Source organism: Rhipicephalus microplus, chromosome X (genome assembly GCF_043290135.1).
Source record: "Rhipicephalus microplus isolate Deutch F79 chromosome X, USDA_Rmic, whole genome shotgun sequence".
Taxonomy (NCBI): Eukaryota; Metazoa; Arthropoda; class Arachnida; order Ixodida; family Ixodidae; genus Rhipicephalus; species Rhipicephalus microplus.
Genome location: NC_134710.1, coordinates 173,923,223 through 173,942,990, shown reverse-complemented (window position 1 = coordinate 173,942,990; position 19,768 = coordinate 173,923,223). Strand labels below are relative to the sequence as shown.

Genomic DNA, 19,768 nt, shown 5'->3' with positions numbered 1-19,768 from the left:
CGATTACTGAACTGGACATGTAAAGCAGAAGAGTAGGTCTGAAAATATTATGTAAAAAACTAAAGTAATGTGCAACAGTCTCGGCAGAAAACAACATTTTGCAGTATGTGGAGAGACGCTAGAATTAGGAAAAAAGTATGCTTACTTAGGGCAGGTAGTAACCGCGGAGCCGAACAATGAGAGTTAAATAACAAGAAAAATAAGGATGAGGTGGATCAGGTTCGGAAAGTGCTCTGAAATCATGAATGGTAATCTTCCACAAACCCTCAAGAGGAATGTTTATAACAGCTGCATCTTGCTATTGCTTACCTACGTAGTAGAAACCTGGAGGCTTACGAAGAGGCTTCAGCTTAAATTGAGGACGACGCAGTGAGCGATCAATGATAGGTGTAACCTTAAGAGTCAAGAAAAGGGCAGTGTTGGGTCAGGAAACAAACCCGGATGAAGGATATCATAGTTGAAATTGAGAAGAAGAAATGGACATGGGCCGGGCACGTAGGATGTAGGCAGGACAACCGACGGTCCTTCAGGGTAACTGAATGGATTCCCAGAGAAGGCAAACGCACGAAGCGGAGTTGGAAAGTTAGGTGGGCCGATGAGATTGAAAAGTTTGCGGGGATAACGTGGCAACGGAAATCACAAGACTTGGTTGATTGGCGAATCATGGGAGAGGCTTTTGCCCTGCTGTGGGCGTAGACAGGTTGATGATGACGATGATGAAGAGCGCTACGTGTGTGTGTGTGTGTGTGTGTGTGTGTGTGTGTGTGTGTGTGTGTGTGTGTGTGTGTGTGTGTGTGTGTGTGTGTGTGTGTGTGTGTGTGTGTGTGTGTGTGTGTGTGTGTGTGTGTGTGTGTGTGTGTGTGTGTGTGTGTGTGTGTGTGTGTGTGTGTGTGTGTGTGTGTGTGTGTGTGTGTGTGTGTGTGTGTTCGTTTTCTCTGCGCTCTCACCGTTCACAAACATAAAATACCAGCACACTCAGGTGTCCACCTTGTATAAAAGGCTCAAAATGTTGAGTTGGGGATTTTCTTGTTCATTAAAACGCATGAACTAGAAATGTTCTTACGCGTGATTGTTAAGAAAAGATATACATAGCACCTGGCTGTATGTCAATTTCTGCAGTAACCTCCTTCTGCGTCGAGGGTAAATTACCCTTTCCACGTTTAAAAATCGGATCTTGTGGTTGTGTACGTGACCAATTATGAATGTTATGATGTAGTTCAGCTATGATATCCTTAACCCCCGTTTGTTCCCTAATCCACTCTGCTCTCTTCTTGTCTCTTAAGGTTACACCTACCATTTTTCTTTCCATTGCTCGCTGCGTCGTCCTCAATTTAAGCTGAACCCTCTTTGTAAGTCTCCAGGTTTCTGCTCCGTAGCTAAGTACCGGCAAGATACAGCTGTTATATACCTTCCTCTTGAGGGATAGTGGCAATCTACCTGTCATAATTTGAGAGTGCTTGCCGAATGTGCTCCACCCCATTCTTATTCTTCTAGTTACTTCAATCTCGTGGTTCGGCTCTGCGGTTATTACCTGCCCTAAGTAGACATAGTCTTTTACAACTTCAAGTGCACTATTACCTATCTCGAAGCGCTGCTCTTTGCCGAGGTTGTTGTACATTACTTTCGTTTTCTGCAGATTAATTTTAAGACCCACTTTTCTGCTCCCCTTGTCTAACTCCGTAATCATGAGTTGCAATTCGTCCCCCGAGTTACTCAGCAATGCAATGTCATCGGCGAAGCGCAGGTTACTAAGGTATTCTCCATTGAATCTTATCCATAGCTGAAATCAAGAAGAAGAAATGGACATGGGCAGGGCATGTAGCGCGTAGACAGGATAACCGCTGGTCATTAAGGGTAACTGACTGGATTCCCAGAGAAGGAAAGCGGGTTAGGGGGAGACAGAAGGTTAGGTGGGCAGATGAGATTAAGAAGTTTGCGGGTATAAATTGGAAGTAGCAAGCACAGGACCGGGTTAACTGGCGGAACATGGGAGAGGCCTTTGTCCTGCAGTGGACGTAGTCAGGCTGATGATGATGATGATGATGATGATGATGATGTAGTTGCGTTTAGCATTGATGTATATGCCCTGTATTGCTCCTTGAAGGATGATAAATGGCTGAACTGCGGCGAGCAATGCATTGTTAGAGACAGTGGCAAACTATAACGCGATAGCGGTAAAGCACTTGTTCCCCAGAAATTGCGGCATCGGCGTCGGTGTCGTTGGTTGCGAGGCAAAACCGTTATCTTAGCGTGACCACAAAGTCGAGCATCTTTGCGTGAACAAAAAATTTAAAAAGTTGCAAATAAAATAAATAATAAAAAATTCTGGATCTGACTGAGGAGCGAACGCTGGTCGTTTGTGTGGCAAGCGGGTGTACTGTTACATGGCCACGCCTCTGCTTGCGAGTACAAGAAAACAACTTCCTCTGCTTGGAAATGCAGTGAATATAACTCGAAAATTGTTCATTACAAACACACGTGTCCTGTATACGTGCCTCGCAATGCTGCATTAAACATTGACGGAATATTACGTGGCACAAGCGTACATTGCCATCAGGCGTCAGAACATGGGATTGTCATAATGATAGCGAAAATTTGTTCATTTTTTTTTACTGTAACCTAAAAGTAGCCTGGTATATGACAATGCCGAACTGCATCGTAAATGTTCCAACTATCGTATATAGTTAAAGCTAGCGCAGGTAACCGTGTCTAATATTAGCGTCACTTCAACACCCGTGCCAGACACTGTAAGAAACTAGCATCCAACAGCGGGGGAGTGCTGGAAAACAATGTTTATAGACACCGTTTCTTGAATTCTTTTTCTTGACTTCTTCATTTAGGCACTGGAAGTATAATGTCTGGCCTAGATGCATATGCGGCCTCTTTACGGGTCCTTGGTAAAATGAATAGCTCGCCAAGTGTGGTGCTAGACGAGCATTTGTCGAGATAAGAGCTATTTTGTCACCCTGTAACTTATTGTTTCTTTTTTGTAGCAGAAACAAATATTAGAGCTCAATTGTACTAGCTGCATATCAACGAATTTTCGGTAAAAGCTTTGACTCATGATGTTTTTTCTTAGTTGTTTAGAAACTACTTTTGTGAGTCTCAGCAAAGGGATCATTAAAGTTATGCACATTAACTTAGTGCAGCGATAAGCACCTCAGTGGGCCCTACCCTAAAGTAAGTTGAAACTGAGTCATTGCTGTAAGGCATCAGCCCCGTTTGAAATCCTACTATAACGACGCTATTTCTCTGTGTGGCTGATGTAAACCAGTGCACTTTCTTCTTCTGAAGTAATATATTTATGAGTGTCAAAAGCATTCAGATTTGTCAGTGCATAGCACTTGGAATCATTAAAATGTAAATTTTGTGAAATTAGAAAAACACCAGTGCATGGACACAAGAACACTTGCAACAATCACAAACTAGTCACGAGCATTCGAATTTCAGCATAGCTGAATTCCTGTAACGGTTTGGGCTTGTGAGCAGCAAAATATTGAGCATTAGCCAGTTTAATTTGTACCTATACCCATTTGGGGATTTTAGTTTTATTGCATGATGAATGTACAAATAATAAACAAAATCTGCACTATTCAACTAGTTTTTTGAGAGTTGCTGGAGATTCAGCCTTCGTTCTTCTTTCTTGTTTTTCACTCAACCGGCGAATCTAAAGTTTCTCTGTTCTGGAGTGGTGGTGGCATAGACCAAGCGTTTCTAATTTGCTGGTTGCATTCTTCACGTTGTCCTTGGTAGTTTTTTGACATTCTGTTTTTTTTTTAGTGTTCTCGATGAAATGACACAAGACACGCAAACCTCTCTTAGCACCAGTCAAGCCCACACAGCCCTTGTAGTAAATATTTCTTAGTGATGCACTTTCTCCTTTCGCTGTGCCAGTAAATGTATTATTTGAATTCTGCATTATAGAAGATAATTACCGGAGGTTTTTCCGCCTCCTCAGAGACCGTCGAAGTCTAGTTGCAAGGAAGTTAAAGCACACGTTTTTCCAATGGCTCACAAAGACTGAAGTCCTCTGAAGGAGCGGGTACCTGTTGCCAGGATTTTTCTGGTGGATTGCAAGGCATCAGCGGTTGGTTGCTGTACACATGCCGTTTCTCTTGTGGCTTCATGACAAAAACTCTAGAAGGTTTGAAAGTAAACAAGGAACTACGTCACTCCTCAATGCTAATGAACCATGGTTGATTTCGACATCTTAATTTCTGATATGCTTACATGTCTTCAGGATGTAGTTTTCTTAAAGGTGAACATTGTCAACCTTATGTGTCTTTCTCAAACATCCTCATGAATCTTGCCCACTTTTGCAGTAACAGCGGGTCGGATGGCGGAGAGAATTGGAGTTTCCCAGGGCTTTTCCTGCACTTGAAGGTGCACCCGGGCACGAAACACATCGTTATGATTCCCGGAACGGAAGGCCTGTGCTAAGGCGCACGGGATAGCAGCTACAGTAGAAGTAATTTCGGGAGATGTACACATGTGCTTGGTGCGTCTGCACATGATCAAGGCTTATGGCGAATTCAACTCGTCGAGCGGGAGCAAGTTTTCTTGCTCCAAAGCTGACAATCCGCGTTTCGCTGGTAGATTCAGAGCAAGTTCGCATTTTCCATACGTAGATTTGAAGCAATCCACACCGCGATGGAGCGTACCGCGTGCTCCGTCTTGCAGAGACGGATTTCACCGGAACTCCAAGAATGCGTTGCCGTCATATCCGGTACAGTCGGGCAGCTGGGTTGCCCTCAGCATTTTTTGGGGCAGTCTAGTAACCCTGTGCTCTTGTTTACATTCCTAAAATTAGAAAGCGGTAGCCCTGCTTTCTGCGAGGCTGCGTGGTCAAAATGTTGTGCTTTGCAGTGGTGACACAGTTGTCATTGAAACATCGAGAGCAGAAAAGAAAACCGTTTCCGGTACTGGTTTAGTATCGTATGTGTAAAAAACTTCCGGAGAGACCTCACGCGGGGCATTCACGTGTTCCACTCGCAGATCTCGTTTGGCACACTCCGAGTGCTTGCTCCAAGATTTCGGCAGCCACTCCAGCCCACCACGTCAACAATCGGAGAATTCCCTTCATCGTAGATGTCTGAGTGTCTTCGTGGCTGCAGGCGTCTAATTGTCTTCAGAAGACGTGTGGAAGCATGCCACATATACAGAGAGCGACAAGACATACACACAGTACAAAAAAAGTGCCACCGAACACCGGAACGGAACGCACGAAACTACAGTGGCTGTGAAGCCAGCGGAGAGTGCCCGGTTACTTGGTTCAAAGTTAGACGGCAGCGCGCCGCAACTCCCTAGGAGCACATCACTGCCGCCGCGAAAGGAGAAGTTCGGAAACTGAAAAAGTATTCATAAAGGTTGTCTCAGACCACGTGCGCTCAAGGTTTGGTGATACTAAATGCACAGTCTTGGATTCAGGAGAACAGCGCGCAGTGAAGAGTGAGACGATGTAGGTGCTTTGAGCATATCCCCCCCCCCCCACCAGGAAAAAGAAAAGCATTCCTAGCATAAGCAGCCAAAACTTCCTGCAGACCGAGAGAGGTGACGAACAATGAACCTCGTTCGGTGCCACACTGCTAGTCGTGATTTTGTGCGCACCCTGTGAATGTTCTGTGACGTCGACAATATCCGCTTTTTTTGGAACGTCACAAAGGGCCTCTATCTACGTCGTACTTGCGGCTACGTTGCGAGGGGCTGCAAACTCAGATGACCACTCACGCTTACTTTAAAATCCAAATAAAGTATCTTAGATGCAATGATTTTTTAGTCCTATTTGATCAAAGTGCCCACGCATGGAAGACAACGCAAGCATCGCGAGTCTCCAAATTGGGTGCCCGGGGTCCTTTAGAAGAACCGACAACTGCCCAGAACATGAAATGAGATTACTGCATGAATGGAAAGATTGTCCCTCATAGTGACTCAAACCAAACCTATTTTTCGCGTGAGAAGTGTAGTTATAATTTTATTTCTTGATTGAAAATCACGAAAATAGCCTGGATTGCCACCTGGTGGTGGACACTTAAATTGTTGAAGTCAACAATTCAAGTGTCAACAATGCAAGTAAACGCAGTTAACAATTTTTCTGTTAGTATTGAAATATTCTTTGCTTCCTAATGGTAAAAGATAATACTCCATAAAAAGGAACTCATAAGCAATCGTAAGTGGTGTGCAATAAAGTGTCGCTGCTTTCACATGATGTAATGATCTCGTGCTCGTCAGCGCGTTTTGAGAATTTTTTCTACGTGCTAATGAAAAGGGGCACGCAGTTCAGGGTCGCTATCACTTCGTAGTGACGTTCTTTTTTTACCTCCGCTTTGTCTCTAAAAGGACGCGCAGTGACGTTTTCGGTGACTTGGATTGGCTCGTGAGTCGAAATAGTAACGTCAAGGGGACAAGCCATCCATGACACAGGCGCATCAACCTTGGGCGCAGGCGCATGCAACGCGCTACAAATACAATGAAGATGTATAAAGCCACATCGTCTCATTGTAACGGATTGTTATTTTCGAAAATAGTTGTTAAGCTGAAAGTAAGTGTGGTTAAGCGTAGTTACAGAAACGTCTGCTAAACCACAACAATGACAGCATGCACAAGTTGCTAGAAGGGCTACCGGCAGCCCTATCAATTCTCAGCGCTGCTGGACAAAAAGGAACGTCGGTGTTCAGAGCCTTTCAAACCGAAAAATACTGCTTGTAAATAAACTACGTGCTTTGGGGAAAAACTACTGCAACTGCGAGCGCTGCGAAGGGTAAGATTTCTGTCTCGCCGGAAAAAAACTGGTCGGAAAGATCAGTTTCCGGTCCCTTTAAGCGCTAAATATGCAAACAAAAATCTTCCGATACGTTGATGATTGCTTGAGTTTTGTGAAAAATTGTTCATCGCTGAACTTTTACGGTATTATGGCGTGGTTCAAGACGGAAGACATGGGAATCCGGTTTCTCTCCGAGGTTTCAAAAAATAAGAACAGTTTCTAGACATTTGACTGTTCTTTAGTGGCAGTGTAATCTCCCTTTGCGAAACTGGTCCTGCATTACTCGTTCGGTCATTCCAAGCTTGTAATACGTGGAATTGTACTCTCATGCTTAAGTTCAGCCTTTGAAAAAGCTGCCTTCATATGCTGCACACTGGTTTTGCAGCGAAGTTAGGACGATTAATAGCTTTTGAATACCCTTCATATTTAATTGCATTGGTATATGAAAGACTCTTGCGAATGGTAAAAACTACGAGAAACGCATATGTATACTTCGCAGAAGCGTGTCCTGAAGGGCCACTTGATAGATGATACTGAGGGGGAAATAGCGCGAAAACAGGACAACTTATTGAATGGCCACAGCACATAATTAGTCTATACTTTTTCAGAATATTTTGTCAGAGTACGCTGAAAATAAAAAAAAACATGAGGCAGTAATCCATAAAATTCACACAATGAAGCATGGACTAAATAAAAAATGTGGTAAACCAACTTGATGTGCGCTTTTCTTTGCACCCCTTAAATTTGGCAGTATATCGGCAAATGGTGCAAGGAAGAATACAAGACGTGTCTAAGGGCATGGTGATGCTCTCGAAAACAAGTAAAATGGTTTGAACGTGCACCACAAGAGTGGTATGTGAGGGATGTGGTCACATGTATGTACATCGGCCACATTGACCGATGTGTGAATGCATGCCTCGAAGAACATAAAGCTCTTTGAAAAGTACCCCCTATTCTCGTTTAGCATCACACTGCAAGTGTTGAGTTGGCTAGAACCGAGCTGGTCCTGGCTTGCTTGGGCTTGTCCAAGTTTTGCTAAGCTATGTTGCTATCGGTCAATAAGTTCTTGTATTTACTTGCGGCTGCACGAAGTGTTCACCCAAGCTTTCTCACAACCGAGGTTTATTCACTAGCTTATCGAACGTTACCTATTAGACATACCGTAGCCAAACTAAATCAACACAATGCCTGTAGTTGAAATAGCTTAATCAGACTGAATAGCCGAATAAGGCTAATTAGGCATATCTAGGAATAATCTCGATAACACGCAAATAAGAGCCGATCCTAAGCTAATAAATTGAATATTTAGCACTAATTATGTTCAGTTTTAATCAACTCTGATGAGTACTGAATGGATCAACAAAAGAGTTTTATGGTACCTATTTCCTTTAACTCAACAAAATGCTTACCGGTCAGAGTGTCTAATCAAGGAATGGTAACGAGGAATACGGCACAAAATATTTGCTATCGAAAGTCGTCTACATTTGGTCAATATAAGGTCTTTCACACACGTGACAACGCATACTGCAAAGAGTGAGCAAACGATGGGTTCGTGTTCTAGCACGCGTGCTCATGGCGCACGTGTGCCATGGCTCGACCCGGTCTAGGGACGGCCTCGAAAACAGCAACGCTACTTACCGAACGGCTCCTTTTACCTCGTAAGCAGCACAGGGCAGGACAATAAGCATACTCCGATTTATGAGGACAAATTATGGCACGCATGACCGCATGAGACTACGTGACCAAGCACGTGACTAACCTGCCTGCGAGAAGTTATCTTTTCGTCCACTTTTCTTTCTTGATTTTCATAACAATGACTGCTAACAACATATCCTATACTTTCCTTTGAATCATTGTCTGTTGTCATGAATACTATGTCGAGAAAAAAAAACGGGCCCTTGAAACTTTAATAATTGTTTTCCTAAGTACAGCAAAGTAATTGACTCCATAATAAGCTCTGAGGCTCTTTGGCTACAGGTGCGCGGCATACCGGATTTTTTGTTACTTATACACCTATTTTAAAATATAAGTGCTATTCAGCTCGCGAAAAGAATGCTTGAATCTGTCACCATTATTCGCGGTCTTTTCATTTCCACCAGTATATAGTGCACGTCCTGGCCATTTGTCGGTCCTTTTAATTAGGCTGAACTTGGTAAGATTTGCTGAAATCTACCTCTCTGGCCTCAATAATACTTCAACATGCCTTAACTAGGACTTATGAAAATCTCAATTCACGTCAATATCATTAGATAGTTTGTTGTTACTGTGCTCAACCACGTTTTATGAAGCTTGGATATAATCAACTAGGCTCATGTAAGCTTGACGTACCCGCCACAGTGGTCTAGTGGCTGAAGCACTCGGCTGGCCCACAGTCGCGGCATCAAATCCCGGTCACGGCAGCTGCATTTTGATGAAGACAAAAATGCTTGTGTCACGTGTGCTAATCTTAGATACAGGAACACGTTAAAGAAGCCCGGGTGGTTGGAATGTCCCGAGCAGTCCACTTCGGCATCTCTCATAATAACATTGTGCTTTCGGGACTCCAGCAGGGACACGCGCCACCACCAGGAGATGATGTCACTACTTACCCCCTTCAAACTAACACGTCAAGAATGACAAACGCCTTTGAAGAAGATAGGTTTTCCTATCGAAACGTTGGCCATTTTATCTGAGGCACTTGCACTGTTCACCCGGACTATCCCACAACAATTATTATTGTAACTTTGACTTGCTTGGACGTAGCAAAAGAAAGCAGGGCATGATGATAGCTCTTTCTACACCACATGATGAAACTTCGAGCATACCAGCTCTGCTACAAATTATCAGATCATTTTTTATATACGAGGTTCGAACACGACTGGCTTCTTGGGTGTTTTACAATGACAGGAGATGTGTGCGTAAGGGAAGTAGAGTGCATTAGAAATCATTACATTCACGGGCTTGGTTTTCGGAATTATGCTTTCATCTACTTGTTATGCAACATAACGTTCACCAACAAAACTGTTCTTGATTGCTTCCAGTTGTTTTCAACACCATCAAAGATCTGACCAAGGAGTACGAATGCAAGACGTTCAAGGCGTACCTGGGCGTCTTTCCTATCGTGGTAATACACACGCCCGAGGCTGCGCAGGTGACTGTTTCTCTACCTTTCTTTCGATTTTGATGAAACGCGTGACTAAAACAGAGGACACGGGTTCAATTATCAGCGACGGCGGCAACTTTTACATGAGGACGAAATGCAAAAAAAAAATCAGCTAATCACATAAGTTAGGTGCAAGTTAAAGAACACGAGGTGGTTTAAATCAATCCGGAAACCCCCCATTACGCGACGTACCTAACAATCGCATTCGTGTTTTTTGACGCATAAAGCCCTTCATTAGCCCATCACTCAATAGTCCTATGGATCTCAATAAAAGCTTCCAATAGACAACCGTGAATATTTCTATGTGTAGCCATTCTCGGAGCGAATGAGTACAAAGTGTACGAAAGTAGCTGTCAGCCCCACTCTTGCAAAAGACAGGTGCTTAGTCTAAACGCCAAATAAATGTTACTTTTTTCATACGTGCACAAGCTTCTATGATTTTTGAATCACCACACGTCAGGAAACTAAACAGCATATACACGCAGTTAAGACAGGAGACGAGGCGAAGTAAGCAAGACTATAACCTGTCCTGCGTACTTCTACTGGTATTCAGTCACGTGCGAAGATTTCTTTTTTCAGCTTCAATGTCGTACTGACTAGCCCCCGACTCACTTTTCCTATATCTCAAAATTTATTAAAAATATAGACAAGTGCTAAAATACACTTCACTTTTCTTCAAGAAGTGTGGCAGTAATAGGCGCTGTGTTTTATGCTTCACGGAGAAAGAAGAATGTTAATATTGCGGTTCGCTAGCGCACAGCTAGAAAAAGAAAAAAGCACCAAACACACCCAAGCAAAAGTAAGGCGGCCCGCTGGCGCAATCGTGAGGACTGCACGATAGATAGATACATACACGATGTATCTATACGAAGATACATCCACGATGGACCATTATTCGAGTTCGGTCACTTCTTTGTCAAGGGTAGTTTTGATATGACGTGGCCACATTTCAGCAGGGTCACGTTTCGTGCTCAGGGAGCGCAATCAACTTTGATATCACTCCGAAAATTCAGTGACAAATAATTCAGTTTACTTGCAACTTTTGTAGTTTTAAAAAAGGGCATGCCATAAACTGTCACGGACAACAAATTGCTGATGGAAACATGTGCCGTCCACTTTAAAGGGTCCCTGAAACACTTTTTTGAGTAACCATGAAGGTAATTCACTGGAAAGGCGTATTACCTCACAAACTGAACGCCGCAAAAATTAAGTATCCGTGCAATACGAGCGGAGTTACAAAGATTGGTAACACGCTGCAATCACATTCTCCCTTCTCTCGTCCCGACGAAAGCGCTGGAAGCTGAGCAGGGAGGGACAGGAGGGGCAAACAAAAAATGTCACTCGCGCCTCGTGACCTTGAGCGTTGGTTTCTTTTTTTTTTTTTGTTCGAATACGTGGCTTTCACAGTGCGATCGCGCGCGCATGAGTGGACAACTGACGGCCTTTCGTGGCGACTTTTCGAACATCCAAGCGCGCCATGTTCAAATCTGCCAATGACTGATAGATGGGCTTACTGGACTTATTTTCCGTGATTTGTCAAGAGGAGAGAAAGCTATTTTTAGCTGACTTTGATATTTACTGTGAATTCCAGGCCACGTGCTGCGCTGTAATATTTTGCTCGCATCTTGTCGGGAGCCTCTACTACCGATCGGCAGCGTTTTCTGACCATGCTCAAAAAGTGTGGCAGGGCCCCTTTAAATCAGGAGTGTTTTTTGATCACTTGCAACAGTGTCATTCCTGCTGCGGCAAAGTACGAAGTATTCTCTCTCATACTTTCCTTGGTTTATTGGCTTTTAGTTTGATTTGGCTTGGTATAAGAAAGAAAATGCGCCCTTGACCTGCTTCACTTCTTTCGTTCACATCTATAGACACATCTGGTTGTCCTTGCTCATTCATTTCAGGCTGTTCTCATGGGAAAAGTGAAGTCAGACAAGCCCTTCCTGTACTCATTCCTAAAATCATGGCTTGGTGAGAAGAGCCTTTTGATGATGTGAGTATTGTGGATCGTAATATAAACTATGGTGTATTTGTAAAAAGTCGCTGTAGGACTGAATCGTGCCTGTTTTTCTTTTTTTTAAGAAAACGGCGCAACACGGGTCAAAGACGTAGACGTTCTAGTAGTGTGTCCATGTCCCGTTGTCTTATTTTCCATTTAAAAATGCAAATTATGGGGAGGTAAGCTACGTTAAACCTGCTTTACCATCATCATGGTAGAAATATTCAAGACACACACAAAGATTAAAAATGAGGGAGAATGAAAGAAACAGAAAAATATAATCAGACACACAACGTACCCAATGTGATCCTCACAAACCATGAGCAAAGCCATTTAATACATCGTGGTCATACCGCGGTTAGAGCACGCTTTCTTGTATTGAACTATTGTACTACCGTGATTGTATTAAAAGATAAACACGACGCGGCGCCATGTGCGTGTCCTCCGTATTCTGGCCATGGCACAGCCTATCACTCGAAAATAACATAGATGTGTGAGTTGATCTGAAACAAGTTAAGAAGCAAGCAAGGAAACAAACAAACAATCAGTCAGACAAGCAATCAAACAAGCAGACAAGCAAACAACCGAGTAAACAAACAAACAAGAAAAGAAATCAACAAGAAAACAAAAAATGAACAGACAAGCAAGGAGATAGATAAACAAGTAAACAAAGAAACAAGGAACCAAGCAAGCTAACCAAAAACCAAGCATACAAATAGAGAAACAAAATGCAAACAATGAACATACCAACAAAAAAAATAGACAAGCAAGCAAGCGCACAAACAAACAAACAAGCAGACAATAAGCAAGTTTACAAACCAACACTTGTTTTTTTTTTTTTTTCAACACATAAGTACCAGAGACTGAAGAAGGCATCTGAGATGCGGATATTTGCTGTAAGGTGTCCTCATGGATCTCCAGCAAAGCCCATGACATTAGCGGGGCCATTAAGCATCATTTTCTTTCTAACTTTTAGACATAAAACGTGCACCTGTAGCGACGCATTGACCACAACAGAGACCAAGACGAATAATTGGTTTAAGTGTGGAGCGTACATTGCTTTCACCTTATTGACAACGAAAGTGCCTTCTGCTTGATACTACGTATACTGTTCCATGTTGTGTTCATATCGAGGCCTAGCCTAGGCCAATAATTCTCGCTGGAATAATAAAGTTATTACCTAAGTAAAGAACGTCGGATAGTATAGTAAACTATTATAAAATATAATGAAGCTAAGCTTTTGCCCCGCCGCGGTGGTCTAGTGGCTAAGGTACTCGGCTGCTGACCCGCAGGTCGCGGGTTCATATCCCGGCTGCGGCGGCTGCATTTCCGATGGAGGCGGAAATGTTGTAGGCCCGTGTGCTCAGATTTGGGTGCACGTTAAAGAACCCCAGGTGGTCTAAATTTCCGGAGCCCTCCACTACGGCGTCTCTCATAATCTTAAGGTGGTTTTAGGACGTTAAACCCCACAAATCAATCAAGCTTTTACCCACCATGCAGTTGATTGATGCCACTTTCTGTATCCTGGGAAAGTAATCGATTTCATATTATGAGTCTGACGCCCGAAATTTTGCTCAAGATGAATTGAGTGGTTGAAATCAGCTTTCATGGAACGTTGTACTTTATTATTGCTCAAACGCAGAACGTCGAATAAATGCACAATCAACTCATTGATTGTCAGTCTGTAATTCTTGTTTCTTGAACAGAAAGTTCAAGCGGAACATTCGTGTAGTCCTCTACACTGATAATACCAAAGGTCACGACCGCAAGTAAGCTAAGTGCCTGCACTAATGCCACATGTTCATACAAATCACCAATAGGGTTCAGCGCCTCGCGGTGCAACGTCCAAACATGTGGACGCAACTTTTTTTTTGTTGCTGTTGCCAAGAAGAAAGATAAAAGTGGTGAAGTTCATGGCTAAGAGTGGCTAAGAGAAACCAAGATATATAGATTAGAATGGTCTGAACCTTCTTCATAATCACTGCCTCCTTTCTTAACCTTTAACCTTAATGCTCTACGTATCACTACAGTCGAGTACTTTGGTGAATGCACTACGACGTTCGACGGATGAGTCGACATGCCATGTTCAATAACCAAAGTTAAAAACAACTTTTCGTTGCGTTAAAGCAGTGGTCAGCTAACTCCTCTTGAAATGGAGGGCCACACTGCAAACTAAGGTTGTAATTTGCAATCATAGATCGAAGCACAAGCCCCGTTTCAGGTCAAGATTGTCATGTTGGCCTTCAGAAAACACGTGGCAAGGGGAGTAGGGGGAGGAGTCTGCTGCTGTTCTCGGTGCCGCATAACACAGCCCAGCAAGCCATTCGTTTACAACCACTGCTTTAAAGCAATATTACAATGAAAACCAAATGGCGCATGTATTCGTTTTGGTTCGTTTTGTGTAGAAATGGAAATCGACTGACTGAAGAATATATAATTATATACCGAATCATGGGATAATTAGGAATGCTTACTAAAATATACCAAAAACACATAAAAACTCTGTTTTGTTTCTTCGGTTGTAATATAAAGTGCCTTGAATATATGTTTTGTAAATTGGAGACACTTTCTTAAAGTCGCTTATAATTCGCGAGAAGGGGTTCAGAAAAATACACAGAAACTTCCGGCGAATTTCCCTAAGGGGAACTGTCATTTCATTAGCGCAGTGTTTAATTCACTGGGACAGAGGTATTATTTATTTCCACTGTGTATTCCTTATCTTTCTGTACCGATGTGAATGCGTATAATGATCGCTCCTTATATTTCTTTTGGTTTGCTATTTATTTGTTAGTTTAGGCATTTACAGACAGACGCAGTATTCTGTTTGTTCGTGCATGTGCATATTCATTTATGAAAAAATTGCACATCGAGCCTTTTATTTATGTTCTTAAATTGCCAGCTCTAACTGAGCGTATACTTTCCCATAAGTGCGTGACTGTAGAACATCAATGACAGCAAGAAAAATACATGTTTGCCAACAGTATCATTTACCAGCGCTGGTCTTATGCGAGTAAACATGACACGCTTGAAAAACTATACACTTCTGTTAAATTCTAATGAATATCCTGTTGCATATTTCTATTGATTGTATATTCGGACACTTCACTTGTAGAAATTTCAAAGGACCTGAAAAAAAAGGGCTTTTTAGGTGAGAAGTCACGCAATTACGCCGCAGTTTGTTGTATAGTACAAGTTATAGAATAAACATCGTTTGTTGAAATGGCATTTCCGCCCATTTATTTGTCACGGTGCTCATCTGCTAGTGGATTTTTTCTATTTAGCGCTTTGTCTGGAACGCAGTTATCTTTCGCTGCATTTGTGCCTGTAAGACGACAGTGGCCTTGAACCCAGTCTTTGTGTGCCAGTACTAGTGAATCTTCTCCGTAACTGAGATCTGCTGGACATAAAATTGCTTCAATTTGTCTGTGCCCGTCAGCGCTCCCTTAGCTGAAAATTTGAATGCTTCCTGTTTAACGTGGGACTCTTGGTGAATGATGCCTTGAAATATGTTGGTACGAGTGAAACGAGCACTGCATTAAGTTTGGCTTAAACGAAAGGCGTTTTCTTTGCACTAGATTCCAATGGCTCTTCAGCGGGATAATTAAAATTTCATACTACGCAGTATTTTGCTTAGGTAAGGTTCATTCGAGGCATTTTTTACCTCGACTTTACACGATAGTCTATATGCCCTACGTTGATCATTGTAGGTTGGTTCACTTTCTTCAAATCTTAGCTCCAGAAACTGTATTTTGAGGGTTGATTTGTGGACCATTGGTGAAATCACTTTCCATGGGGTATGGCTAATTAAAACTACGTGTGATTACTCTTTGAAAAATATCAAAACTGAGGGAAAAGGGTGTTTGCGGCTTGGCGCAAAATATACTTTTTCTTCGAATTCTAATGCAGTGGCGGCGATTCTTGGAGATCCAAACGCAAGGTTTTTATGCAAGCTTTCCAAGCAAATGCTATGGAAAACTACCGCGGCTCCATCGGAGAGAGCGCCGACTGCTTTGTGGCGCGCATAGATAAGATGCTGAAGGAGGAGCCTGACGAGCCCATACGATGCCTTGAGAACGTGCAAAAGTGCGCATTGGACATTATTGGACGTGAGTACGCTATGATAAGTTCAGTCTTCGTGATTTAGGCTCCACACATGCATCATATGCGGATTATTTATACCTTCTTGGGCTGCCATACACATGCTCTGACTTCACCGCTGAGTGCGTGTAGAAACGGCCGACTGCGTGCAGGTCATTTTTTTTTTCGCTGCAGTGACCGAGCTATATGCGCCAGCATTTTGTTCAGTTACTCCGGGAAGAATGCTGTAGGAGTTAGCCTATAGCCTTTATTCGTGTAATATTGTAACTCTTTGCTATCACATACAATGGTGCATCGTTGAGGTGAAAGTGTGACGTATCACGCCGCAAGCTTTCAGACGAGAGCGTGCACTTGCCGTACTCGCTATTTTCGTTCTGTATTTTTTCTCGCAGATGTTGCCCTTGGGGTGGACTTGGGAGTTCAGGAAGAGAAGCACGGAAACTATGGCGGCTACTTTAACTTGTGAGCCACAATTTGGTTTGGCGTGTAATCTTTTCAATGGCGCATTTTTTATTTAGAATTCTATAATGTGAAGTTTCATAATAAATTAATGAATTTGTAATAAAGTTCAGCTCACTAAATAAGCACTAAACGATGCTACTACTTAAAAGAAACGGTTTGCCATCGCAAAGCACAACTTTCTTTATTCTACGTCGTAAGTCTATAATGAAAATGGTTCATAAAGCTGATCACGCTGCTTGACCCGGTTATACGTAGGAGCATACTAGACTAGCCTGACAAGTCTTCAAGTACTCAACTATGTTTTTAGGAAAAGAGCAATAAGTTCACTTGAACCTGTGTTCGTTGTCTCGTAGACATCCTGTTTTACATATCGCATTAAAAACGCCTCTTCTCAACAGCAAACAGCATTTGGTCAGAGTACACAGACTGAGTCTGGTCTCTTCTCGTCTTTTTGATCACTTTGCAGGCTTACAATGTTGGTGAGCACGAGAATTTTCCAGCCTTGGCTATGGCTGGATCAGATTTACCGACTGACGCCCGATGGCCGCCTGTTTCAAAAAAACCTGCGAAAGATTGAAGCCATCGTGTACGGCGTAGGTTGTCATGCATGTTCGGTATTGATAAGCTGACACCACAGTTTGTCACGCGTAGATTTTGAAGCCAGCGCTTGTAATTCTACAAGTCTATGTCATCATAAATTTAAGTGGAAACGATATGCGCGAGATGTGAGACGAATAATTTCCGCTTATATCCGCCATGGTGGTCTTGTAGTTATGGTGCTCTACTGCTCATCCAAAGGTCATGGCAGGCGCATTTTTGGTGGGAGTGTAAATGCTGAAGCCCGTACACTTAGGCTTAGGCGCAAAATAAACTACGGTGTACTTAATAATAATATCATAATTTCGGGACGTTAAGCCTCAACGATTATTATTATTATGTTAATCCACTCTACAACAAGCTGGCAAAATTTAAGTGATAGGTCAGACACCTTGCATTCTTATTTTTTTTTTAGAACCGCAACCCACTGTAACAACCACAATTGGTGACAAAATGGGAGCACTCGCGCGAACTGCTCTTTACTGACAGAAGGTCATCTCAAAAGTAGTCATGTTTGGTACTCTGCAAAAACGAGAACGCAGATTGAAAAAAACTCGTCACAGCGTATGTCACAACAGACAACCTGCGTTTTGTTTTTTGTTTATTTTTTATATGTGCGCACCTGTGATTTTTTTTATAGTTAATCTGGCAAGTGAAGAAACTGAGGGCACAATTAAATGGTGACGCTCACGCAGTGTGCCAGTAGGCACCATAGTGCGTGCAGCATTACGTCCAACGTGGCACCCCATTGTTTGCAAACAGGGGACACAGTGGTGGCTCCTCATTTTCTTCCTTTGTCACACAGTGCTCAATGAAATGCCTGTCACTCTTACTGAACGCAGTATAGCGATCGGACTTACAAAACTAAAAAACGCCCTGTTTTCTGCGCAATTATTCATATTGAGCACACTCCTCTTACTTAAGATAATTAGTAGTAGTATTAGTAGAACGACCGTATTATGGTCACTTGCAGGGCACTAAGAACGAGGACGGGAACATGCAAGCACAGGTAGCCCTTATGCTTGTTCATTTTATGGTATTAGTTACTAATGCACCCTAAATGTTACACGTCGAAAAAGGACATCTTTGTTTGTGCTGTCTCCTCCCCATTCGCGCGGCTCGCTTAGTATAAGATCGCAATGGCAGTAAATAAGGCTAGTCTTACAGCCTTTGAAGAAGCGATTTATTAGTTTTCAGAAGAGAATGAACTTTTTTTTCACGTATGGTTGTCGTTCTCAAGGTAATGAACATACGGAAGGATGAAATAAAGAAGCAATCAGATCAGACCACCAACAGCAACAAGCTTCCGAAAATTGGAGACACCAGCGGTTCGTTGTTCCTCGACAGCCTTTTGCTAGAACACATGAGGGCACCTTCCACATACACGCTGGACGGTGTGAGAAAAGATGCTGATTTCATGATGTTCGCGGTGAGTGAATCTACTTCTCATCATCACATTGAATCACTGTGTTTCGCATTCCCATGTGTGATCTGTAGAGTTGACCATCTAAAGTTAAAAATACATCAAAAGTGGCCTACTGTATCCTTGAGAGTACGTTCGACTATGCAAGAATCTTTAAAAATAACCGGAGAAGCGAGAAAAGCGCTACTTATGAGGCATGCAAAAAAAAACTGGTCACAGTTTTGTTTACAGGTGAAACAATGAATGCTCTAGCAACAAATTGTAATATTATGCGAAATAAGGCTACCTTCTGATTCGATCTCGCGTAACTCAAGGAAACGCTGGTTTAAAAGAATACAGCTGCTCCAGAGACTGAAGGCCTTCAGTCTCTAAATCAGTTTTATTCCGGGTTTTCGCGTGGCATACATATAAGTTCTCTAAACGCGAAAGAAGCGTTCGTTAAGTAAATAGCAAGTTTTTGAGCCATCTGCTGATGCTTGTCAGGAAAGTGCCCGTGCCAGTTACCACGCCCATCGATTGACGCAGTCCCTTCTCCCCTGCACTGGCGTCCTTCCACGCTATTTACCTGAGGTGGATGAAGCATTTCCTCTCTCCTTGGTGAGCGATGGATGGCAGACTTCGCACGTGGGGTGATGCAGCATGCGTTCTCGTGTGACGAATATGACCGGTTCGTTTCATGTGCGCTTCAGCCACGTGCATCACCAGTGCGGGCGAGCTTTTACTCGCGGGTAAAATCTAAGATGCGTGGGGTGATATCACTTGGAACTTCTTACAGAAATTAATGGAGATGTTAATGGTGGCGACAATGAGCTGTCGGAAGTGTTCATACGGGTATAATTCCTCTCGCAATATATACATGCAACCATGCGTTAAAAAGCCTTGCTAAATTGCTCATGCTATGATAATCAGCAAGAACGAACAAATGCAACAGTTGCACGCACGCACGTTTTAATCGAAGAGCTGGAACAATGTCTTGATGTCTTGGTCTATAGAGACACAGATGAATATTTGGTGAGATCGGCTATACTCAGTGAGACTTTGAATAAATCTTGTTTTCCTCGTCTGATGTATTAGTGAATAGTGCAATAAACGTGCACTTGACAATTGAAGTTTATTTAATCATTCCTGGAGTATGCTGGATTGAATATATCGAATATACAGACGCGAAACACATAACTAAAGGCTGTATCGGAACACTTGGTTAATAGTAGTATGAGGAGCATGAAAAAATCGAGGTAACCAGTTAAAACACAGATCAACGAACAAAATCGTTTAAAATACAATGAGAAA

The 19,768-nt window shown here is 42.7% G+C and overlaps 1 protein-coding gene across 2 annotated transcripts in view; it reads left to right on the top strand.

Annotated features, from left to right (window-relative positions):
• LOC119177153 (cytochrome P450 4V2) overlaps nucleotides 1-19,768 on the top strand; it is a 59,877-nt gene that overhangs the window by 19,462 nt on the left and 20,647 nt on the right. For both annotated transcript variants that reach the window (XM_037428551.2, XM_075878234.1), the window contains exons 2-7: nucleotides 9,781-9,890; nucleotides 11,804-11,892; nucleotides 15,805-16,004; nucleotides 16,389-16,458; nucleotides 16,925-17,051; nucleotides 18,296-18,484. In XM_037428551.2, coding sequence (XP_037284448.2) covers nucleotides 9,781-9,890; nucleotides 11,804-11,892; nucleotides 15,805-16,004; nucleotides 16,389-16,458; nucleotides 16,925-17,051; nucleotides 18,296-18,484 — 785 coding nt within the window. The remainder of the gene's footprint in view (nucleotides 1-9,780; nucleotides 9,891-11,803; nucleotides 11,893-15,804; nucleotides 16,005-16,388; nucleotides 16,459-16,924; nucleotides 17,052-18,295; nucleotides 18,485-19,768) is intronic.